This window comes from Taurulus bubalis, assembly GCF_910589615.1.
Source record: "Taurulus bubalis genome assembly, chromosome: 19".
In the NCBI taxonomy this organism is placed as follows: Eukaryota; Metazoa; Chordata; class Actinopteri; order Perciformes; family Cottidae; genus Taurulus; species Taurulus bubalis.
The window spans coordinates 10,930,313-10,956,471 of NC_136607.1; the positions used below are offsets into that span (position 1 = coordinate 10,930,313).

General features: G+C 38.3%; 3 protein-coding genes across 3 annotated transcripts; 1 reads left to right on the forward strand and 2 right to left on the reverse strand.

The window, feature by feature from the left end:
• Positions 1–208: 208 nt before the first annotated feature.
• On the forward strand, positions 209–9,903 carry LOC306751379 (rod cGMP-specific 3',5'-cyclic phosphodiesterase subunit beta-like; the record flags this gene model as incomplete). The annotated part of the gene is made up of 23 exons (XM_079234945.1): positions 209–367; positions 559–870; positions 2,739–2,891; positions 3,972–4,061; positions 4,181–4,321; positions 4,427–4,501; positions 4,633–4,697; positions 4,977–5,043; positions 5,141–5,188; positions 5,292–5,441; positions 5,677–5,820; positions 6,088–6,153; positions 6,283–6,432; positions 6,512–6,619; positions 6,774–6,883; positions 7,815–7,902; positions 7,994–8,094; positions 8,210–8,317; positions 8,401–8,464; positions 8,556–8,630; positions 9,277–9,360; positions 9,442–9,589; positions 9,860–9,903. The coding sequence occupies 23 exons, from the start codon at positions 209–211 to the stop codon at positions 9,901–9,903; spliced, it is 2,550 nt and encodes an 849-aa protein (XP_079091071.1).
• Positions 9,904–12,358: 2,455 nt separating this feature from the next.
• LOC306751463 (ATP synthase subunit e, mitochondrial-like) lies at positions 12,359–13,944 on the reverse strand. The gene is made up of 4 exons (XM_079235032.1): positions 13,886–13,944; positions 13,300–13,354; positions 12,592–12,690; positions 12,359–12,456 (listed from the first exon to the last, which is right to left on the reverse strand). The coding sequence occupies exons 1-4, from the start codon at positions 13,919–13,921 to the stop codon at positions 12,431–12,433; spliced, it is 216 nt and encodes a 71-aa protein (XP_079091158.1). The 5' UTR covers positions 13,922–13,944; the 3' UTR covers positions 12,359–12,430.
• Positions 13,945–14,246: 302 nt separating this feature from the next.
• On the reverse strand, positions 14,247–24,934 carry fyb1b (FYN binding protein 1 b; the record flags this gene model as incomplete). Its single annotated transcript, XM_079234946.1, has 19 exons — positions 14,247–15,722; positions 15,853–15,884; positions 15,966–15,999; positions 16,113–16,275; positions 16,480–16,579; positions 16,729–16,801; positions 17,294–17,334; positions 17,796–17,882; positions 18,013–18,085; positions 18,199–18,218; positions 18,359–18,479; positions 18,744–18,903; positions 19,082–19,214; positions 19,481–19,545; positions 20,309–20,331; positions 20,792–20,865; positions 21,079–21,214; positions 23,625–24,546; positions 24,926–24,934. 19 exons carry the CDS (start codon positions 24,932–24,934, stop codon positions 15,700–15,702), a joined length of 2,289 nt encoding a protein of 762 aa, XP_079091072.1. The 3' UTR covers positions 14,247–15,699.
• Between the last annotated feature and the right edge of the window lie 1,225 nt (positions 24,935–26,159).

The window sequence follows — 26,159 nt, forward strand, 5'->3', positions numbered from 1 at the left end:
CTGGGTAAGATTTGTTTTCTTTCGGGGAGTAACTGGACGAATCGGTAGCAATGTGCTTTGTTTCGCTTTATCCTTTTCCCTTTTATTTCTATTCAGAGAGATTGGAAGTAGCTCTTTCAGGGTAGCGTTGGACCGAGCGGGAGCTCCATCACTGAGCTGAAGAGGGAGACGACAGGAGCTTTTGGGAGAAGAGGAGAAAGAAGGAACCATGGGTGCGCAAAAGGAAGACGTGGAAAAGTTTCTCAAGGAGAACCCTGCATTTGCTAAGCAGTACTTTGACAAGAAGATGAGCCCTGCCTTCTTATCAAAGGTGTCAGGACTCCCAGACAAACAGATTGACTTCAGCCAGTTAAAGGACCTCACTCAGGTAACTTTCACTATTTCACTTCTTGTTTATCAACAAGTAAAGAGACCACTGACCAAACATTGCCATAGTAGTCATACACCTATCCATATATAATACAACCTCTGCAAACTTCTGCACTTATTAGAAAGGTCCTAATCATCTCTCTTGAAAACCAATTCTAAAAATGTGTCAAATGTTTACTCTGTTTCAAGCTCGAAGAAAGCCAAATCATGTATGACCTGATCAAAGACATGCAGGAGAACATCAACGTGGAAAAGGTAGTCTTCAAGATCCTGAAGAGAATCAGTTCGCTCATCCACGCGGACCGGTGCAGCCTGTTCATGTACCGTCAGAGGAACGGCATCGGAGAGCTCGCCACAAGGCTCTTCAACGTCAACATGGAGGCCCAACTGGAGGACTGTGTCGTGCCACCGGACTCTGAGATCGTCTATCCGCTGGACATGGGAATAGTCGGCCACGTGGCCCTCACCAAGAAGACTGTTAATGTGAAAGACGTCACAGCGGTGAGTGGGAACAAATGCATTGATGAGTGAACTTATTAGAATGATAAAGTTTTATCTGGATGGGGTGCATATGTTTCGCATATCTGCACTGTTGACTGTCACAGTGTCATTCATGATACTACCACCTGGTGGCGCCACCTCTTTCAATTCTTAAATCCTACACATTTTAGTTTGAACTAGTAATGACATATTTATCTTCTTAACAATTCAACGTGCATCTCATAGCAAGCAGGTATGCTTCTGAATGCAATTGCAGCTCGTGAAAGTGAGTAAATAACTCATTTAAATATGACCAACCCACCCATATAGCACATAATTAATTCAACATGTAAGATTAAATCCATTCCTTAGTGAAAATAAGACAAACTAAGACTTTGCAATATCTCTTACATATTGTGGTATATTTCCATTAATGCATCTGGTTCTAGTAGGATTTGGGGCAATTTTTTTAATTGGATGAAATTAAATCTGTCTATGATTTTTACATTAACGAGAAGACGTAAACAGAACGATCAAAACTCAGGATAACTAGCATGTTGTTGAAGGAATATGCTGGACAATCCCAGTGAAACAGATATAGATAAATGTTGCAGATGGACTAGCATTGATAGCATTGACTGAATTGTTCATCGTAAGTGGGGAATGCTTTTAACTTCATAGAATAAAAAAAGACAGACAAGGAGCAACCTTCAAATGATATTTTGTCAGAATGCTTTCGGTGATGCAAACAGTGGGACTTTATCCCACATTCACCATTATAGAAATAAGATACATAATAGATGCAATCTAGAAATACAATTCTATTCTCTAATGCAGCTATAATTTGTGAGGTGGTTATCTATAAAGCACTGGTGTAGAAAGCGATTTACTGGGCATTCACGATTTAAAACATAGTTTGTGTAGCTTCAGCATCCATTCCTCTGTTTATGAAGTAAAAACTACACAACATTTTGGTGTATTATTATATTATCAAACTAAACAGATGCATTTTAAGTCCTTCCTAAATCTGTATGTTTTCATTCATTACATTTAACCAATGATGGGTGCAGACTAGTAAAGGAAGAGTTAGTGACACATATCTGTGAGGGTGTAAATCCCCTTGTCAGACATAATCTATTTATTTCCAGATCCCATCAGCCTCTGCTCTAGCTGTGGATTAGACGTCTCTGGCATTTAGTCAGCAGGAATCTAAAACAGATCAAAACAAGCTCACTTTATACTGCCTCCATACAGACAAAACTACATGCTAAATATGTATTTTGCCCGTTTTAATTAAGTGCTGTAGTTTCATAATGGAATCACCTTGATAATCAGGCAGTGGAGAACAACTGGTTGATCCTATGATTGTGGGACATTTTGCTTTTGTAAATCATGTTAAACAAAAAAAAAGACATCTTCCAGATCAGTAAAGGGATTTTGGATACTTTTCCAAAGAGATTATTGTCTGGTGATTTATGACTCGGACTAGGTTTACAATATTGGTCTTGGTTTTGGTCCAAATGATAAGAGGCCTAGAACTACCAACAGTACTACCATGTGGTATTTAAACAAAACACATTCATTCTATTTGGTGAAATTACTAATTTAAAATAGTGCAATTCATCTCATGAGATAGTAGGAACATAATTGACCTTTAAAGAATCTACCCATGGCTCTAGACTCGATATATACTCAATTAAAAGGACATGTTTTACATCAAGTTAGAGAAAATAAACTGCATATTATATGCGCTATTAAATCAATTTTGTACCAAATTTCTCCTTCAAAGCTTTATTTTTTATGTTCGCACTATTACTAATGAAAGCAAGAAATGAAAGCCTTCCAAGTATATGAACATTTACTAAAAACATGTGTCTTCTGTCTTCTAGAACGAGCATTTCAGCTCATTCGTCGACGACCTCACAGAATACAAGACCCAGAACATTCTGGCCACGCCCATCCTCAACGGCAAAGACATGGTGGCTGTGATCATGGCTCTGAACAAGACCACAGGGCCACATTTCACTGCTGAGGATGAGGATGTGAGTCCCAACCACTCAAGTACCCACGCACAAATTACACGCAGCTAAAGCACATAACCATGGTTTCTTCTAGACAAAATATTGAACAGAATTTAATTTATTTGTGCTGAGCATCTCACATTATGATAATAACTCTTCATGACAACTGCCATCAGTGCATCACTACACCTGTGAGGGAATCCTTGGTAGATCATTAAGGTCTTTACGTGTAGGACCAGTTCAGTATACGTTATGCCATTAATCCTAATTAGGAGCAACCTAAGCTTCAAAATGGAAATAAGCTTGACGTGGTCAAGTGCGTTATGGACTTAGATCTACAGCATGTTAATGACTTTACAAACAAACAGCATATATGAAATCATAAGCAAAAATAAATAAAGTGCAGCACAATCTATTATCTCAAGAACAGCAGCAGAAATAAAGATATTATTTCTATATATACCGAATACATGATGTAGTTTGACATTTTAGTTATATTTGCCATGGTTGTTATCTGCTTTAATATAATCAATACCTTTTTAATTAACTCACTAAGTATATGCAAGCATGTCTGGGCTATGGCCTTTTATTACATATGAAAAAATACACTTGATTTGAGATTATTAGCTATAATAATAGTCTAATAGAAACCAAAGTAGAGGTGCTCTATCAAATAACGACTGTAAATCAGAACACATTTCATGTTTCTCGGTTTATTAAAATTCTGATGCTGAAGCTTTGAGTCATGAAGCTCTTTTGCATGTGATGTTAATACTTTACAAAAGTTTACTATATATCGTCAGTCAATTAGAGTGCTGTGTATCAAAGCACAGATATTGGTTTCATCAACATAGATTATTTTTACTTGCACATTACTTACTAGTATGAGGCTTGAGAGATCCAAACTAAAGGAACATTCTTGGGCTCCTGTTTTCAGAAAGCGCACCTTGTCATCTACTGTGATGTCTATCCTTCTGTATCCTATATCTTCACACATCACCACACCTTGTATTGAGTCAGAATGTATTCTTTATCGAATCAGACGTTTTGTCCAGACACCACATCACATCATGCGTTCCTTTGTCTTGTTTCTCAATTTAGCTTTTTTTAAAGTATCTGAAAATTGCCACGTTGAACTTGAAGATCTACCACCTGAGTTACCTCCACAGCTGTGAGACCCGTAAAGGACAGGTGAAGGACGTTTAACCTGCGCACATTTTAAGAGAAGTCAGAGTTTGGCTTTTCATATACAGAATGACTCCATTCCCACTGCATTAACTGGCTGCTGTACGTGTGCAATGTTTCTCTAGCTGCTGCTGTGGTCGGCCAACAAGGTATTTGAAGAGCTGACAGACATCGAGCGACAGTTCCACAAAGCCTTGTACACGGTCCGAGCCTACCTCAACTGTGACCGCTACTCTGTCGGTTTACTAGACATGACAAAGGAGAAGGTACTGTGTCTTTCTCCGTCTTTGCCTGCATTATCCCATGTTTTAAGTTCTTGCATCTGTTACCATGACGTGTTGACTGCATTTGTGTGTCCATCTTCCCTCCAGGAGTTCTTTGATATTTGGCCAGTGTTGATGGGAGAGCAGGCACCTTACTCCGGCCCTGTCACTCCTGACGGCAGGGTATACATTATTTGTATTTAATATATCTCACATTGTTGTCAAACATTCTGCTTGGCAGTAGATATGTCACCCTTGTTTTATTTTTCCAGTTGTAGCTTTTAAACTTAATTTGTGTTTTATTTACCCACCAGGAGGTAATTTTCTACAAAGTGATTGATTATATACTCCACGGAAAAGAAGACATCAAAGTAATACCGTAAGTACATCTTTTGTTTTTTGTCTGAATATTGATTCAAAATGTGGCCATGGATTAATATGACAATAGAATACCAACAAATCAGCCTTAGTTGTTTAAAGTCATCTACAGAACTAGCAACATTTAGGAGACCAGGGCTTGAAATCAAATTAGTATATTTAAGTAACATTTTCAAAAACTTGATTCACATTATTACACAACAGAGTCGGTAGCCCAAACTCAGTTTGAACACAATCTGTGCTCATAACTGACTTGTCTACTCGCTTGTCCGTCTCACAGCAACCCGACTCCGGACCACTGGGCCTTGTGTAGTGGTCTGCCCACGTATGTTGCTGAGAGCGGTTTTGTGAGTTTCTTTTCATTACATTACTACAAGCTGTGGAATCATTTAGAAACCAAATGATCTCCCACCTCCATTAATCTGTTTTATTTCTGCTCCTCAGATTTGTAACATTATGAATACAGCTGCTGATGAGATGTTCAAGTTTCAGGTAAGAGACTTAAGAGGGCTCAGCTCAGCTGAAAGGTAAAAGATGTGACTTCATTCAGCATTCAGCATGTTCACATTGCATCGCACGTTTTTGCTTGTTTCAGACTGAGCCGCTCGACAGCAGTGGTTGGATCATTAAAAATGTTCTCTCGCTGCCGATCGTCAACAAAAAAGAAGAGATAGTTGGCGTGGCCACTTTCTACAACAGAAAAGACGGAAAGCCTTTTGATGATCAGGATGAGCAGCTCATGGAGGTACATTAACGCTGAATTCTGTAACATAATTAAATGCTTTTTTGGAGATGTGTGTATACATTGAATAGTTCTCCATCATCTCCATCATATGGTCTCTCACTATTGATGAAATACTCAATGAAGCAGTTTTTTCAGAAACTTTGATACAGCTGATCTTGGTATGACGTGGTTCAGGAAAGTTGAGCAGACAATTTCATTTGTATTGTCTGATAAAAACACAACTCCTTTTTCTCAGGCTTTGACCCAGTTCCTCGGCTGGTCTGTTTTGAACACGGACACTTACGACAAGATGAACAAGCTGGACAATCGGAAAGAAATTGCTCAAGACATGGTGCTCTACCATATCAAATGTCGGGACGATGAGATCCAGAATGTCCTGGTCAGTACTCTATACTTTCTTTTTCCACCTATGAACTTATTATAAGCATTGAAATATTAAGAGCACATAGCCTTTATATTAGTTTTAATCACAGCACTTGTTTGAAAACAAATATTTCAAACTTTGCTCACAGTTGAACCACCACAAGGACACACAAACGGTTCAGCATTCATGTCACACATTTTATTTTCAGTAGGACTATGTCTCTGCTTTTGCTATTTATTCGTTTCAAACTTCCAGCTGCAATGTTCTTCTCATTTCTCCCAGAACACCAGAGAGGTCTATGGCCGTGAGCCCAGAGATTGTGAAGAGGAGGAGCTCCTAGATATCCTGGTAACATTGAAATGTGTCCACTAAATGGCACCTAATCTTTAGAAGAGGTGCCAAATTGATCATTACAATAATTTGTTATTGTATGTGTTTCATCTTTCTCTGCTTCTGTTATGTTTATTCCCCTCTCAGAAAAAAGAACTACCTCCACTTATTAAGAAGTTTGAGATCTACGAGTTCCACTTCTCTGATTTTAACTGCACAGAGATGGAACTGGTGAAGTGCGCGGTCCAGATGTACTACGAGGTCGGGGTGGTCAAGAAGTTCCAGGTCCCTCAAGAGGTGATCTAGACATGCAGACATTAGTATCCTGTATTATGAAGCACAGAGCTCATGTGATTAATCACGTCTCTCCACTCAGGCGCTGGTTCGGTTCCTGTACTCACTCAGTAAAGGCTACAGAAAAATCACCTACCACAACTGGCGTCATGGCTTCAACGTGGGACAGACCATGTTTACGCTCTTAACGGTGGTGCTATGTTTCAATATAGTTCTCTACTCTATTTACAAACCAAGCTATTTCAATTTCTGCAAGTACTTTATGTTCCATATTAATGCCTTAAGCCTAAAAATCTGTCCAATTCTTTGTTATAACCACTTTGTGTGTGTCTCTGTGTGCTCAGACAGGAATGTTGAAGCGGTACTACACTGACTTGGAGGTAATGGCCATGATAACTGCAGGCTTCCTCCATGATCTTGATCACAGAGGGACCAACAACTTGTACCAAGTCAAGTAAGTGATGTTTAAAACTTTTTGATTTCTTAGTAGAAAAAGAGAATCGTCCTATGCTATCCAAAACTGTATCCATAGCTGGACATACACTTCAAATTTGTACTTAACATTCCACGACACAGCATAAAGGATGGGAACATTACTTCGATAGTCACAAACATTTGACTTGCACTTGTCCATCTTGGAAGGAAGATTCTGAATGCATCATTAAATGACTCCAAAGAGAGCTGTTTTAACATAATCTATGGACATATGTATGTGCCAGCATAGTGGCTTGTGTATACAGTTTGCAACACTTTGTCATCATCACATGGATCATTTCCGATGATGTACCCCAAACATCTTGCTTTTTTAGCGCTTGGTCTTCCATTAAAAGACAAAAAGGACGGAACATTAAGCCTCTGATCCCCCTTTTGTTTTAGAATGCATGATAACACTCTTTTTAAGTGAATTGAATGTCATACTGCCCACCATTACTTGAGCAGTTGCTGTAAGCCAGCTCTGTAAGGAGACATGACAACAAAGTCATCTTTTCCATATACAGATTGAAAAGAACAGGTCACCGCTTTGATTCTTTTTTTTCTGCTTCATATCTGAACGCTACTTAAATGTTGTTGGTAATGTGTTAAATGTTTACCCAAATGAAGGCCACAAGTTGGTCTTCAAATAAGGTTGTTCTATATACGACAAATGTTGCATGAGTATTGACCTCTTCATTCTCTGGCCATCAGAAAGACAACAGGGCTGCCAAACTGGAAAGCCATATAGAAGAGTATATTTTGAAAGTGAGGGAAAATGTGTAAATGATCCTTCAAAAAACTCATATGCTATGTCAATGCTGAGGCCTTCAACTTGAAACTGATTGTTGTTAATGTCGTTATTAATTCTATTGATATCTGAGGGATTTATTTTTTATTTTTAACGCCAACAGATCTGGCAACCCTCTGGCAAAGCTGCATGGCTCCTCCATCTTGGAACGACACCATCTAGAGATGGGGAAGTTCCTCTTGGCTGACGAGGTGAACTAGACTTGTATGTGACTGAAATCTCTTCCTTGTCGCATCAGTCACCAACTATGACTGATGCCCATCTCTCTCATCTTATCTCCAGTCACTGAATATCTACCAGAACCTTCACAGGCGACAGATAGACCATGTGATCCATCTAACCGACATCGCCATCATCGCCACTGACCTGGCTCTTTATTTCAAGTCAGCATGATCTCTCATTGGCTCACTTTCTCATGTTGTACTTTCTCTCATCTTTACTCTGTAAAGATACAAGATGATAAAAGGTAAAATAGCTACTCCCCTCTTATCTTGTCAGGAAAAGAACCATGTTCCAGAAGATCGTCGACCTTTCACACACTTACGAGGATGAAAAGAAGTGGGTCGACTTCATGTCTCTAGAAACAACAAGAAAAGAAATTGTCATGTGAGTAAAATGAACATGTACACTGTTCTTTGTTTTTTATTGCATTTCTTGATTTTCTAAATCTTTTTTGACTTTGATTTCAGGGCTATGATGATGACCGCATGTGACTTGTCAGCCATCGCCAAGCCTTGGGCGGTACAGAGCAAGGTGAGGAGCACAACAATGTAATAAATGAGTGTTTCACTGAATGTTTGTGATCTACTTTTCTACTGACTGAATTTCTCTGTGTGTCTTTCAGGTTGCCTTGTCTGTAGCAGCAGAGTTTTGGGAGCAGGGTGACCTGGAGAGGTCGGTACTGGAGCAGCAACCTATTGTGAGTTAACAAACTGTTATGTTTATATTTGTATCTGTGTTAAAAATGTACATATGTGATATCAGTAAATTATTCTACATGTAGGCTATCTGTGGTGTGGAATTATTTACTTTCATTACCTTAATTTGCCTGTTTAATTCCTCAAATAATAGTTTGGTGTCAGAAATGTCCGAACATATTGAAAGATTGTTCACAATATTATCTACTTTCCTCTGACCGACTTTAGGAAACTATATAAACATAGAAAAGCAGCAAATGCTCACTCTAGAGAAGCTAGAACCAGATTATTTTAGGCATTTTTGGTTGCATTTATGTTGGTCGACTATTCAATAAATATTTCTAAAAAAGAATAAAATATGTGTTGCTTTATTTTCTGTTTTGTATTTTTGCTTGTTGTGCTGTTAGTAGTAGCTTCGGACCTTCCAGTGGTCTATTGCCTTGAGGATATATGTTAGGCTCACAAGACTGTTAAAAACATTAACTCACAAGAGGGAATATAAACTTCTCAGGAAAAGATGTTAATGTTAAACAGATGTTTCCTAAATACAAACTATTCCCAGTCACTTAAACAGCAACTGGTTTTGAATTCCTGTATGTTAATATGATTTTTTTTGTTGAGTGACTCAAGCACTTTCTGTCCCACCAGCCCATGATGGACAGGAACAAGTCAGCAGAACTACCAAAGCTACAGTGTGGTTTTATTGACTTTGTCTGCACGTTTGTCTATAAGGTAATTTAAAATCTTACATTTTAGCTGATTAACTTTGCAAATGTTTTTATGTAATTGAAATGTTTACTCTTTTCTTCTCAGGAGTTTTCACGCTTCCACCCACAAATCCAGCCCATGCTGGATGGCATCCTAAACAACAGGAAGGAGTGGAATGCTAAAAAAGAAGAGTATGAGGCTAAACTCAAAGTCGTGGAGGACGAGAAGGCTGCTAAAGAGAGCGTCAGTAAAGGTGCAGTAATACTTTGGAATAATCACACAACTGTGAAATGTATTAGAACTAATGCCGTGACATTTGCCCAATTGTTGTGCCATTGTGCGTCACCTGATGTGTTGTGTGACTATGTAGAGCAAGTGCCAACATCCCATAGAACACTGGAGCTAAAATGTTAAAATTGGTTATTACTTTGCTGAAATTGCCAAAGGACAAAAAAAAAAGCCTACTTATGTTGCTGATCCACAAATGTAGTGACTCTGCCTCTGATCTGTCTTTGTCCATCAGCTCCTGCAAACAGCAGCGGCTCTAAGACCTGCTCTGTGTGCTAAAAGGTCAAACAGCCGGAGTGCACACAGACGGCTCACGACAGACTGACTTCAGAACTATCTGAGCATCACAGCAGTCAGTCTCACCGCCAGGAAAGAAATGCAATAAAGTCAGAGAGCTGGATACGAGAGTGAATGGACAGTGCTGTAGTATCAGATAAACTGGTTTCCGATCAGAAAAGGAAAAACCTGAACGAGGAGAGACGCCTTACCAAGAGGAGACATTACATCTTTAAGGGATACTCACCAGGTGAGCCAAACATGTCATTCAGAGCAAAGCAGGACACCAGCACACGGCTACGCTAGTCATGACGACTTCTACTTTAATTAAAATATGAATCAAGAGTAAAGGTGAATTTTGATCGCAGGTCATCCAGCCCCTTGTGTTCTGAGTATTTATGTTAGTTCAGAGTGTGTGTGCTTGTTTGTTGTAGGACAACATTTTATATTTATTTTTACAATTTATTTCATTTAGTTATGAAGCACAGCAACAATGAGAGGATAAAATGTGTACATACATCTGTGTAGTAACTGATACCCATGTACAGTACATCATATGTAAGAGTGAACACATTATCCAAGTAATTCTTTCCCTGTAGATTATACATCTAAACATACTGTACATTAATGTCATTTTGATTTAGGGGTTCAGAATATAAGTTCAGTTAATTGGTAGATAGAAGTATACATTTAATTACTGTACATATATTCCAATATTTCAAAAATGATAATGTGATGTTCACTCCTTCCAGTCACTTACCATTTACAAATGAGAGTTTGTTTACCTTGATTGCAGAGAGCCAAAGGTAGATGACTCGAGACCGCTGCAGTAAAAGATATATATATATATATATATATATATATATATATATATATGTATATATATATATATATATATATATATATATGTATATTTTCTTTAGGAGAGAGATGCGGAATAGAAATGTTGCTTTAATTTAAACCAGCCTTTAGTTGCTTAATCATGATGCCTTCATACTGTACATACATCTGGGAAAGTAGCTGAGATTGTAATATTTTATGAATATAGAATGACAAATGTCTTTTTAATCTGGAAATGATTTGGTTCCAGATCAGACTAACTTTACTATGACCTGAATGATTGGACCTCAAAGGTTATTCTAACTTTTAAGCATCGCATGGCAGCAGGAGCAGACGTCTCTCTCCAACTGCTGCAAAATGTTACCACTTATTAAATCCCTGATGGAAAATTCATCTTCTGCACTGGTCCCATCCTAAGTAGGAGCTGGGGTCAGCAGCCCTAGCGCACCAACCGAGGACTAACTCCAGTTCTGAGGCCGGTGTCTCGTTGATGGGCAATGATAGTGTTTACTATCGCTAACAATGATGGGTTTTGATGAGAGAGGAAGGGGAACGTGTAAACCCACACAGTCAGGTGGATGACCTGAATCCAGGATGTTGTGAGGCAACCTTGCAAACCAGTTAGTCCATCATGCATCTTCAATGCTGATTGAGACAAAAGAACAACTTCTTGTAATGACTTGTACATACTTGGTTCCTCCCTGTAAATACATACAAAAAAAAATATTTTTCTAGTTAAAATAGAGATGCTTATTTTTTTAATAGTGAAAGTGTGTGATTTATAAGCACTGGAAAATGAGTCATCAAGTTGTTTCTAATTCCCTCAAGTGATTGAAATATGGTTTTATGATGCTTGCCCCAATTTACTGATGTACGAGTATTACGTACAGATATTGGTGTATCAGTCCACCATGTAATAATAGGCAATAAATGTACTTTAATATGCTGCAAACATACCCAATAATATGTTTAAGTAGACTTCCTGTACTATTTTAAAGCTTGCCACTTCAAATGCTCCATGTGAACTATGATGACCCAAATAAAGCAAATGTATTTTTATGACTGTGTGAATTAATTTCCGAGGATCCTGAAAAAGAAACTTGTTCACAAACTAAAATGACTGACAACATAGCCTCCACTTAAAGAAATGTACTTGTATAGTCATATGACTAGTTTAACTTAATAAAAAATAGGAACAATTCTATTACCAACATGAAATGTAGTAAAACCTCATGTGCCACCACTTCATCACCATTGTTATAGCATGTAGTATATAATGCTATAATGTAAGGTAGAGTTCATAATGAAGGTTACAATATTACACAACACGAGTATTGAGGGAACACTTCTGTCCACACTGCACTTTCTACTACTGGTCCCTGACCCCAATCCTGGGATTGCTGCTAAACTAGGCCAGGATTACAACCGTGCTCTTCCCCAGGCTCATCTCCTACTGAAGGGCAGGTACACACACACACACACACACACACACACACACACACACACACACACACACACACACACAAAACCTGAAAACTGACTGAAGAGTTAATTGTTTCAAATTATGTTCTATTTTAACGCGATAACAGACCCTAAACAAAAATAAAACCAAGAACACTTTCATTACATTAAAAATATGTTTATGTTTATTGAGTTTATTAGAGCATAGTGCCGCAGGTTTGGAGATTGTTCATTTAAGGATGGTGTCAGAATTTGCTGCAAAGGAGAGAGAACAAAAGGGGAAAATATGTAAATACGACATTCTGTGATGCTTCATTTGAATAAACAACAATAAAAGCTGTGTTTTGTGACGAACAGGAACAGAGTGAGTGTTTGGTCCTGTGTTACTACCTTCAGACAGTTGTTTGTAGATGCGCTCCTGCTCTTCTCTGGCCACCTTCTCTGCTGCCTCAACCTTCTTCTCCTCCTCAGCAATGGGCTTTAGGTAATCTGAAGAAGTATGACACCACAACCGGTCAATATTTAAAAACAAACCCTAATCATGTATTAAATCTTTTTGCAAAATATCCTCATGAATCCTTAAGTAGATATACAGGACATACATACATATATACATATATATACATATATATATATATATATATATATATATATATATATATATATATATACATATACATATATATATATATTCATAACATATATGCTTTATAGATCAGAGGAGACCTAAATTCCCTCAATCTGGGTAGATACACAATAAGTCACATTACTAAAACTTTTGAATCTTGCAAAACATTTTAAGACTAGTTTAAAATATAAGAACCTATTTAAAATGATCTCCTCCCTAAAAGTAATTCTAGTCGAGGTGGAGTTTCATTTGACTTTGTTTAGTGATACAAGAACTGTTTAAGGGCTCTAAATACATTTCTTTGAATACAGACTTTTTCTTTTGCACATAGGCTGGCCTTGTCTTAGGTTTATTGGACTAAATAAGACTATTAAGTATTTATACTACTTCACTTCTGTTTAACCGTTGCCCTTGAAATGTGGACATAAGACAATAACGCTCTGCTGGCGCATGCGCATACATGAACTTACCAAACCTCTGCTTGCCGTAGAACACGCCGAGCAGCAGAGCGGACCACCTGGCCGTCTGAAACAAGAGAGATTCACAGGTGTTATCTGGTGCAGCAGCGATGCCTAACCAGCTGACTGAGTGTTAATAGTAACGTTACGTTTCTTTAAGACACCAACTGCAATTCACCTCATTGATGTAACTTAACTGTGTTCAACACACCTGGCTGAGGAGCGAAGTTCACTCTGTCTGACCCTTTTGCTGTTCAAGTGGATAACGCTAACTACATTAGTCATGAACTGAAATGACACCCTGCACTTATTGCAGCTCTACAGCTCGCAACGATAATCACGAACTTCACTTCAGACAGATGTGGAGGATGCTCAGAATGTCAACCTCCAGCTGTTTTTCTGGAAATGTTGAAGACCTGTCAATGTCATTGCTAGCATTAGCTAGCATGCTAACCTAGCCACGGACATTAACGGCTAGTTTACCCGTAGATGCGCGTGTAGAGGAAAATTAGTGTTGTAAATGAGTTTATTACCTTTACATTTACAAACGCACAGTAGTGACATAATTCATTCAGGGCAAATAATGTGTTATTATTACCTTGATGAGCGGCGACACTGCGACCGGAGGAACCATGGTGAAGCAAGGAAGTGGGTAACTTCCGGACAAAGCGGAAGTGTTTTTTTTCTTCGTTTGTCTCTTGATATGAGAGGAAAGTTTAAAACCGCGCGTTTCGCGTTACTGTCAGACAAACGTCTTTCTGAAATATAACATTTCCAGTGTTGTTTTTTGCTTAACTTTTTCACTGCAACAATGGACTAAAGCAACAGATTATGACAGTTCCTGCAACATTATGATGATGGACTAATGATGGACTCACTAGCTTTCACATGGTAATTATGCCTAAACTGAATAAGCTAATACAAGTACAATTAGACAAATAGATCATAGTACTTAAACATGAACATTAATCATATTTATTTGAGGTGATACAAACTATTTGAGTTACATACAAATATCAAGTTAAAATTACTCAGATGAGGGAAATATTACAAATGACTTAAAGAGAGTCACTAGGTTACAATGAGTCTCACACATTAAAAATAATAATAATAAATCATGTTCATACGTGAAAGCAGAATGCACCTTATCAGTTAGTATATGCGGCACTTTCATTTAGTTATATTTCATTTAGTTATATCAAAGCCATGCAGGCGCACTTCCAGAAACTAATTGGAACCCTGCATTAATTAAAGTTATGTTTATGTCACTCATTTGGTCGTACATGTGTGCTGTCAGTCAAGGGGACATGACTTCCACTTCAGAGGTGGCACCACCTCACCTGAGTCCATTTGATAAAGACGTGAATATAAGTAAAGCATCAACCAACTATTATTTTCATTATCAATGGTCTGATGATGATTTTGTTAATTCATTGATTCATTTTTACAAAGTCCATCCAAGTTCAATTCATTTTATTTTGATCAATGAATCAACTAACGATGTCAAGTATGTGTAAACTTAAAAAGATTGGTAGGTGTATACCAATCATTGTTCTTTTGTCTTTTGTCTAATCTCCACAGTGAATGAAAATCTCCAAATCCCAGTAAGACGTTTTCTGTTGTTGTAGTTCCTGATGGCTGCAACTAGATGTCACCTTTTCCCTTCTTGCACACAAAACTGCACAAAGAAGTCATGATTGAGGAGTTGGAATGTCTTTGTTGCTGGTAAAAGTCAGTTTAAACTGTCTTCATTTACCCTGACACACATCCAGCACCTGCACACTCATCACCCACGTTAACAAGCATCGCACTACAGTGTGTGGTGCATGCTATTGTTAGAAATATGTATGGAACAGGAGCACTCTCTTTATAGTGGGCATGCTCTTACTTTATCAACCAGACAAACTAAAATGAGTAGAGAAAAATCAAAATTGTATTTATGTTTTTCATAATTGTATGTAAAATACTGTACATTGAGGAACATTGGCACTAGAACAGTTGTTTAGTCTACATGTTGAAACTTGAGACATCCAAGTTAGTTTTTGAGCATACGCACAGCATGATATCATGGACATTAACTGAAGACAAAATAGCAAATAATGTTTACAACTTATAACTATTATTATAAAATTTCAGAACACAGTCGAAGGGGATGTACAGTGCTGTGGAGGTTCTAAATGCAAACAGAGATTTTCAAATACTGTTCGAACAAACGTTTTCCACTTCGCTGATATGCCGCAAGTAATATGATCAAATTGTTTTATTTTTTTCTCTTTGAAGAAAACCAAACAAAAATGACAATTCCTTCTGATTTTTGGCGAATCAAAAGCAGCTCCCAATGTATTATTAAAAAACACAATAAATAACACGAGCAATATCAATGTAAAACAATTAACCCAGTGCAGGATGTTTCTAATCGTTGTCATAGATGCAATCTGAAAGGAAAATATTATATTGATTTAACATGTTTTTTTAATGTTATGAATGGTCATTTAGGTCCATTGTCTGAATAGTCACAAATTTTAAATGTATTCGAAAAGATGAAAGATTAGCTGTAAAACATACCATCTCCAATGTCATCGTAGATATCTCCATCGCTGTTAACAGAAACAGAGCGATCAGTACAAACAGCATATTGTTGAGCGTCTACTCCTCGTGTGAATGTTCGTGGTACTCACTTCATGTCAACGTGGCTGGTCGATACGTAGCCAACTGGAAAACACACACAGGCAGATTTAAGACTTGGAAGGTCCAATTTTGTGGTGCAAAGTATGAAAAAAAAGCAACACTGGAATAACAAACAATAACAAGCAGCAGAGACTCACACTTTCCCTCCTCGTTCCGACAGATCAGTTTGTCATCCACGGCCTTAACGATGACGTCAAGTTTCTCTCCTGCTTTGACTGGAAGCTCTTTGCCACTCCACTTCTTATTGGTGAGTGACGGGGAGATGGTCACCTGGTACAGCACCTGTATCTCCCCATCATACTGACAGAGAATTACTTTGTCAATATTGTGACTACAAGACATTTTAATGTTGTATTATTGATGATAGCACGTCAACTCTTCATGTATGGCAAGCAAAAGTCAAACTTTAAGTCAACTGGGATCATTATACTATATTAATGCGTTTAAATTAGGGAGCATTATAGAGCAGTTCAGTTTTTAACACTAATATATAGAGCGACAGACTTTAAACTTTTTCCTGAAGTCCTTCTCCTCTTTCTCCAACTTTTTCTGCTTCTTCGGGTCCATCTCTTCCGTCTTGCTTTTGCCTTTCAGAAGTGGAAGGCTGCATAATGAAAAGCAAATGATTCTTTGGTTACTTAATATTTTTTGTCAACCAAAATATGTTCTGTGAGACTTTTGAAAAAAAAAACACTTAACATGAATCTAAATGGTTGAGATGGTTATTTCATTTTAAAACTGATGTAATTGTACCTGCTGATGGGAGGAGGGTGAGGCAGATTTTGAGAGTCAACATCATCGTATATCTCCTCATCTATTGCTTCTCCTAGACGACGAAGCGTGGAAGAAGAAGTCAGTTATTTGTTTTACTTTTAGACACTTAGACATTAACATACATTCAGAAGAACATTTAAATATATATATATATATATATATATATATATATATATATATATATATATATATATATATATATATATATGTAAATATAAATGTTGGGCAATTTGCATTTTGGCTAGTTAGGCATAAAAGTTCATATAAAAGGAAGTAATTTATGCATTTAGACAAGTATAAAAAATACTAATGAGAGATAAAATGCAAATGTAGAAGCAATATTGCTTAAACTCCTAAACATGAGTGACTGGTCATAACAAACCAAATAAATAAAGTTAAAAACTGAAAAACAATGTTGCTTTTAAATAGAGCAACATTGTGTTTTATAGAGAAGAATAAAATCCAATGAAGGTCAAATGTAGTATCTTTTTTCATTGAATATCAATTCGAAACATGGTAGTATTATCACAGTATTAATTCGCACCTGAATTCCCATCTGCAGTAAACTGGCTGGGTGGAGGCACTCTGGCACAAGAAAAGAGAAAAAACATTTAAATGTTACATCATTTATATCATCAACTAAAAGTAGGTTAATATGATTCACAGCAGCTCAAATAAAAAATCATATTCATGATTTACCACACAATATTTTGGTTAGTTGGGCTCCACTTGAAGGTGCCTTGATTTTCTGATTTGGTCAACAGTCATCAATTAGAGGCAAGCAAATGACTCGAGAGGATTAGTAAAATCACAGATAATCAGCTGCACTGATTGTAATCACAGAAATGACAGCAAATGAACACCCTTCTGTGTTATTCAGTAAGAGGTGAAGTGTCTGATCTGGGGAGAAAATCAACGTTTTAATAAAGCCACTTCATCTGAGAGGAATGTTTAGTCCTTGAAAGGGGAATGGTGGCTGAAATATTAGGGATTAACAACAGGTGACAGTAGGTCTGTGATCAGTCTTACTACTGAGTGTATTTTACACTTTAGTGGTGGCAGGACGTCTGTTCCGCTCAAACATCCGCAGGAAGCTACGAGGCTTCGTGGAAGAGGACCTGGAGTCCAGGGGACTGGAGAGCCAACCAAGCATTAAAAGACCTGCATTTCTTTCTCTGTTCCATTTTTTTCTCCTGTGTATCCATCTCAAGCATATTGTATGGAAACTCTCAATTTCTTGTAAATACACAAAGCAGTTCCCACCTGACTTCAAGGTTTAAATCAAGAATATCATCATATATTTCTCCGTCATCTGCTGGCAGCGTGGGCAGGACAACTACAGGACAACAGCAAACAATTGACATAGTTAGTCTCAGTGAAACAACCTTGACATTGACTTTAACTGGATATAGTGGAATTGATTATATTATTACAAGGTGTTACGCATACCTCCCTGTCCTTTCATCCCACTGCAGAAAGAGAAAGTTTTCAATAAATTAGTAAACTTTAATTTCTCACTATAGAGTGGAGAACATAGGTATATATGAACAGTCACCAGCAATATTAGGTGTCACACGTTGATGAAGAGAGAATATATATAATTCAGTACCTTTTATCAGCAGAGATCACGTCGATGTCATCGTATACCTCGGGGTCGTACTCCTGCTGAGATTGACGATTCTTCAGAGAGTTAAAGTCAATTTCCACTGAAGTGGTCTTTACATAACCAACTGTTGGAAACAAAGAGCAGAGTCAAATATAGTGGGGAGATTCTTTTTTCCTAAATTCGGATTTGGGGTATGATTTATTGCATGTCTGTAGCTCAAATGTACACTTTTAAATGATAAATTTGAATTTGCAGGAAATAAAAAGAACAAGGTAAAGAGATGTAATGTAAAGTCTTATCCTGGATTTTACAGATTGGACTGGAAGGATGTTATGGTAAATATAAGTGAAGAAAGTGAGACCAATAAGGAATAAAAGTGGGAACTTACTGGATCCATCCTGGGTCCGTCCCAACCACCTTCCCTCCGGGTTGCCCTGGACACGTATGATGTCAACACAGTCTCCCAGCTTCAGAGCAAGGTCGTTCTTGCTGCTTCGGCAATCCACCCGAGCCTTCCCTTGGTGGATGACCTCCAGAGGGCCAACCAGCTAACACACACAGTCATGCACAAACAGATAGCAAACACACAGACAAACACAAAAATCAACAAAAATAATAGGTTGGTACATGTATTTATGAAATGCTCTTAACAGAATATGTGTCCCTTTTGTATGCTAAGCTAAGCTGGGTCTCACTACATATTCAGTTCTAGTCTTGTTTACTAACTTTGAATTTCTTTCTGACATCTTGCTCCTTCTTCTCACGTTCCTTCTGCTCCTTCTTCTCAGCCTCCAGTCGTTTCTTCTCCTCCTTGTCGTCTTTCTCCTTCTTCTTCTCTTGTTGCTGTTCAGCCACATCCCTTTTGAGTGCGAGAGAGAGAGAGTTGACAATGGACGGTACTTATAAATGTGTCAGATTGACACTTAAACAAATCCACTCGAAGGTTGACTACTAGACGTTCTGAAGGTTACAAACTTATTAACAAAGAGGACAGCTATGTAAATGTCCACATGGCTGATTGGCTGAAAGACTTCAGATATAAATACTATACTAAACAGATTCACAGACAGGGCAGAATGACCGAGATGTGGGATGAACAGGGACAGATTTAATGAACTCTCTCACCATCGTTCATCGAGATCCTCATACATCTCTTCGTCATCATCATCATCATCCTCTTCCTCCTGGGCCTAGAGAACGCATGAGTAAAAAACAGTGAATAGAAATAAATGAATCTCATACATCATACAGTATCTATGTCACACTTCTGCAGACATTAAATGCACATTTTCTATATATTCTGTTTTTCTTGTTTTTTTCACTAAATTAACATCCCGCTGCAGTTATGTCACATTCTTCCTGACAAATTTACTTTGCTGATTCACAATTCCCACACACTGTAGAATGTTAGGGTCAATCGAACACACTAACATACCTTCTTTGCTTTTTACACTCACTGAAAATTACTCTCTTTTTCAGTTCTCCTCTCACCTATTTACTTACTGTATGTTTTCAAGACATGCTGCTACATATTGCACCACTAGGTGTATTAGTCAAGTGTCATTTAGAGAGAAAAATCATGAATCAATTTTCTGATTCAAACCACTTTGTCCGATTCAAAGGTTCGTAGTCATTGACTTTGCAGGCAATTCACTTTTAACTAACTTTTTTCCCTTGCTGAAGGCACTTCAGTATGTACGTGAATGCACCACCTTTCATATGACTCAAAGTTCTGCACTGATTCTGCATGTCTTCAGTTCAGCAGTTCGTTCAATCTGCTGTAGTTCAAGATGTCATGTTCAATTTAGTACAAAACTAGGTTTTTACAAGCACTTTACAGGAGGTTAAAAGCTTGTAAAAATGCATGTTCTTATCAGAGTATGTTTATGTGCATCTGGACACGTGACTGTATGCACATCTGTATTTATGTACAAGTAAATCAGCGTGTCTCACCTTTGCCCTCTGACTTGGGTGACCTAAAGAGAAACAATGAATCAACATTACAAAATAATGTCATGCTTGTGCAATAGCTACGATCATCATGATCTGACTCATACTTCACATCAGACTATTTTTGCTGCGTTTACTATTTTAGTTACATTCTCGGAGAGTTGCTCAGACATTTTATCTCTTGATTCTGAGTTATGTAAAACAACATTTATGTGTTACTCAATGAGAACTAAACTTGACTGTCTTGTATGGATAGAAACAACAACAAAACGTTGCTTTAGCCATACAGTATATCACAATAAATATAATAACCATCACAAAGTAGGTAAAAAAGTTAACAATAATTAAACACTGCCATTACATGCTGACTAATATTCCTTTTATGTGGGTCTATGGAACAAGGTTCAACAGTCCTCTTCTGTCTTCCTGCGGTGCTGTAAACATAAACGTCTCGTCACATTTGATCAGATAGTGACATTACTGAACCTGTCGATGGAGGTAGAGGTGGAGGAGCGCTGCTAAATTCATCAATGTCATCATAGCACTCATCTTGCTGGACCCTGAAAAACATAGTCAGGATTTACCTTTTGTTCACTGGAGAAGCTTTGCCTAGAAAGCATACAGCATATATATATATACATATATATATATATATATACATATATATATATATATATATATATATATATATATATATATATATATATATATATATATATATATATATATATATATATATCTTTTGCAAGTGTGTGTGTGTGTTTTAGGTTTACATGGCTCCAGGGTGCCGTGGGGGCAGACTAGGGACCGCTGTCTGTGGGGGTTGAGGCGGGGTCACATGGTTGCTATGGTTACTGGGGAAAGAGGCCAGAGGAGTTGGGAGGATGGGTTTCTTAAAAGCGCCAGAACCTGTAACAAAAGCACATGGTCCCGAAATAGAAAACGTAGTGCAAGTGTAACGATGAATAGATGGATAGATAGCCTTGTTAATCATCAGAGGGTTCATTTGCATAGTTGCCCGCATGCAAGATGAAAACTCAGGTCCCAACAAACAATATGTGACAGTATGAACATGATCCATTACAAGTATAAGTTGTGCATTTAATTATCAGAAAATTGTCGTAAAAGGTCTCAAAGGTGGAAGCTCTCATTATGGAGAAGAATGGCCCCTTTCAGTGTGATTATGTCTTATAATATTGGATGACGATTAGTGGTGCATTATTGTGAAAGAGTTTTACTAGTGGGGCTGCAGCTGATTGTAACTACTTTATATACTGTTTAATAATTTCATTTTATAAGTCTGAAAAGTGGAGTAAAAACGTTAATGTGGCCGTCTGAAAATGCAGGGGAGTAGAAGTATAAAGTAGCAAACAGGTGGAAATGTTAAATTGCATTTAAGTACAGCACTTGAGTAAATATAATTAAATCACAAAGTATATTTAAACTTTACAAGGGAGGAATTATCAAATGTAGCAACAGCAAAATTAAAAGTGTTATTTTTGGTCTTCCAGTATTTGCCCATCATGTCAGCCACCGACATCCTTCACCTCTGACTGGAAATCAATACAGGTCAGGTGTGTGTGTGTTTAAAAACCGAGACTCTCACTCGAAACTATCCCTTTTAGCTGGAACTTACTTCCTCATGTGTTAAAAACAAACTCTGCTGTCAGAGCAGAGAGGAGGAAGGAGAAACTGGGAACTTGGCCGGGGGAAATAGAGGAACCAAGTGTGTTTCTGTTAAAGCTCTGAACAGCTGACGAAATGCAAATCCAGCTGTTGTATAATGACATCTGAACATGCTAAGAATAATTTACTTTAAAGCTATCATGCACAAGCAAAGTGAACTTAAAAACACACACCCTGATAGTTTGTAAAGCAAGTGGTTTTCAAAGCTGAAAAGCGTGAACCGTGTGTCCAAAGTAGCGCTGCTTGCGACAGAGAGGAAACGTTCTCATTTCATCTGTCATTTACTGCCTTCACCTTAAAGCAAGTGTTCATTATACGATTTTGAAACAAACTATGTTGAAACCGTTTGCCGTGTTTGGTTTGTTTGTTGCTTACGGATTGAGAGCAGACGGACAAAGACATGAAATACCAAATGGAAAACAAATGCTGTGAATGCAGCCAGATAAAGCTGAAGTATTCCTGCCTGTGGGTGAACATATGTATACCTGCTGCAGAATTACTCTGCTAAAACTCTTTTTTCCAGCTGTTTAAGTAAAATAATATCTCTGCCTTCCTGGTTATGAGTTAGATAGAAAGGAAATTAATACTGAAAAAGTAATTAAATGTATACATTAGGGTTAGACAATATTTTTCTCTTCAAACCATGACGTGATTCTTATTCCATTTGTAAAAGCTATAGTGTTTAATTAGTTAGTAAGTTGGTTAAGCTTTATTTACTTAGGTCAGTATCTTGTTGCAGCACAGACCTGAGAACACGTCACATGTCCTAAAGTGCATAGCCAGATAAATCAGTAACCGACAGTGTAGCCTTGATTTTACTTGAATGAAGCCATATTTTCGCAATCAGTGCAACACCAACCCTGAAGAGGTTTATGCTTATTTATTTTTGTCAGTTAGAATTTGTTTTCTCTTTATTACATCTTCCAACATGAATTTCGTTATAGTGTGTCAAAGAACTCTCCACAATTTCAAGAATATCCTTTTAGTGGAGCAAAACTACGTTGTATCATATACAAATATTGTAATGTCAGCCTTAAAGATCATAAGATTCAGAATCAACCTTTTCAGATTGTATCCTCAATGGCACTTTGTGTAGATACCAGCACTGCAAAAGGATCTAGTGTCTCTAAGTTCTGTTCATTCCAGTTGTAAATTGTCTTCTGCATTTCAGAAATCTGTTGTTTTTTTAGGTTGAAATCTGGTAAATTTCATGACTCAGACGTTACCAATTCATGAAGTAATGGCTTGGATTTTAACTTTATGCTTTAGTGACTATTCACTAGAATCAATACCAGCAAATACCAACAAAAAGGAACCCCCGGAAATACCCGTTACAGAGCTCTTTATAGCCTCCAAAAGTAAAAGCAAGGACTGTTAACTTAAGTTTATCTGTGGCACTACAAGTAATCACACATCTTTGTGGTACTGAGTGTTTTAAACTCTTATTATTTTGGTGGTGCCTCGGGCTACACTTTGCAAAATGTATGCACCACAGTGACAATTGATTTCATTTGAGTAAATACTGAAACAGTCAATCACTGGATTGGTGGACATCTCCTCATTATGAGTAGTCACTATTAGACAAACAAAGCGATTAATTTCGGTTAATTCCTGTTAATTAAGCCTTACTTACCATTATCAGAGGCCACAGCACCTCTTTTAAAGCTCTCCAGGTTGACTCTGGGCGGTCGGTTGGGCTTGGCAGGAGCAATGCCCAAAGCTAAACTGTTGGGCAGGGGGTTGCGCTTGGGGCAGGAAGCGCCATCACTGATGTTGCTGTTAGTCTGAGGAGAAAGGTTTCGAGGTTTTTTGAGGCTAGGTTTTTGGCTGGCTAAAGGTTTTGGAGGAGGGACGGCGTTAGAAGGACTGAGGAGCGGTTTGTTGGCTCCGTCTGCTTTCCCGCCGCTCTCTGAATCCTTATTGAAGTTATTCTGAGCAGTCCTGAAGTTGGACGGGGGCTTAAAAGCGGAGTTTGGCAGAGGCGAAGGTTTGTTTGCAGTGTTCGTGCCGGCTCCTGCCATCTCTTCATTTTGCTGCCACAATTTTCCAATGCTGCTGCTCGGTTTTTGTGGTAAACCTCCGCCACTGTCTTCTTTCACCCAGCTGGGCTTGGAGTTAAGCGCTGGAGACGGTTTAGGAAAGCCAGGCTTAGAGTCGGACAGAGCGGAGCTCAGAGAGGGCTTGTTGAGCGGGGGCTTCACTAGAGGGCCTTTAGCTTCAGGAGCCTGTGAAAAAGGTTTATTAACAATCAAAGGTTTGGTGTTGGTGCCATCTTGGCTGTTTCCAAACCTGCTAGCCAGGGCTTTGGTTTTGTTTGGTTCATGTGCCTCTACGTCACTTTTAGATTTCAGAAAATTGGGTTTCGGAGGAATATTTATCGCACTGCCCGAATGGCTCTCCAAGACGGGTTTCTTTGTCTGTATGTTTGGGCCGGAGGAGCGGGTGGGTTGCAGTGGTTGTTTGATGCGTCCAGCCGGTAAGGAACACGTTTCATCAACGCTCGCCCCATTCGGTTGGAAGCGAGCCATCATGGCCTTTATGTCAGCTTTCTTTTCCTGAAAAGAATGGAAGAGGAATAGAGAGAGAGTCAAATGTCAGAATACATAACCAGAAATTAAATTAAGATTAGGATGATCTGTGCATGCCAGAGGATAACATGACTTCAGCAAACAAAAGTCCTAAAACAGAAACTGCTGCAGAAAGCGAAAGAGGAATGAAAGAAAACTAAATGTGCAGACTGACATGAAAGTTCACATAGGAACGTTGCACACTTTTTTAAATACCTTATTTCCTATTTCTTTCTCTGATTTTCAAAAATGTTCATCCTGCCAGTGCAACTCCTGCTCTCTCTGTGGTTACTTCTATAAAGTATCTGTTTCTTTGTCTCTTCAAGGCCACTCATTAACCATCCATGTCACATGTGTCAATGTTTACACCAGCCATGTCAAAGTAATGCTCTTACCTCTTACAACACTGAATGAAGCAGGAGCTCTCCATAACATTTGTATTCTAGTCGACAGAGCTTCCTTAATTTATCCAACTAAAAGCTCTTCACTATGATATGAAACTATTGTTAAGATACTTTTGTCAAGTATTTACTTTTGAAGGCGAGGGGGAGGGCTATTTACAATATGCCTGTTTTGTGGTTGAATGAACTTTCGCAACTAAATGGTTTATCGTGTGTTGCAGGTTGATTGTTATTTCCACCGGAAATACATTTATAGAAAGAAGTCTATAGCAGGCCTGGTCAACCCGCGGCTCCCAAGCCGCATGCGGCTCTTTGCCTGGTTTCATGCGGCTCTTGCGTTCATATCGAAGTTTGTGTTTTTTTTTTTTTTTAATCTTTTTATTGATTTTGCAAATACTTTAGACCACTGGTGTCGAAATCAAGGCGCGACGGCTTGAAAGCCATGAAATCGCGGACCCGTTTTCAGTCATTTGCGGACCCGTTTTCAGTCATTTGTGGACCCGTTTTCAGTCATTTGCGGACCCGTTTTCAGTCATTTGCGACCCGTTTTCAGTCATTCGCGGACCCGTTTTCAGTCATTTGCGACCCGTTTTCAGTCATCTGGTATGATGTGGCTCTTTGCAGTAACACAGTAAAAAATGTGGCTCTTAGTCTCTGACTGGTTGGCCACCCCTGGTCTATAGTGTTGCTCTCGTTCTGGCATTCAAACATCTGCAACCTGAAAGTCTGTCCTACAAGCACCCATATGTGGTCAGGTTGACCGCCATGACCCAAAATAACTGGTTTGGTTCATTTCAGTAATGCAGCTGCTTTACAAAGTGCCACAATGACCTGATAAAGTAGCAGCCACACCTTTTGCAATAAGGCAGGTTAGACTGGAGTCAGCATCATACAAGGAAGTGGAGATAAGAGCTTGCTGTTCCTGCAGCAGAGCAGTGAAAGTAAGGGGGAAACTGTGCAACGGAAAGAACACATGCACTGCGTGACGCTAAATGGGAAGTTTCATATTACACCTAGCTAGAAGATTGTAAAAAAATGACAAACCAAATGAGTTGCCAGTAAAAGAAAATGGAGAAGAAGCTAAAATGTGTTTATGTAACTCGAATGATCTCAGTTCGATGTTTATGAGGGATGATGTAGAATGAATGGTTTGAGAGGTTTTCAGTCTGCTGTGTAACATTGCCACTGTTTGATGGTTGT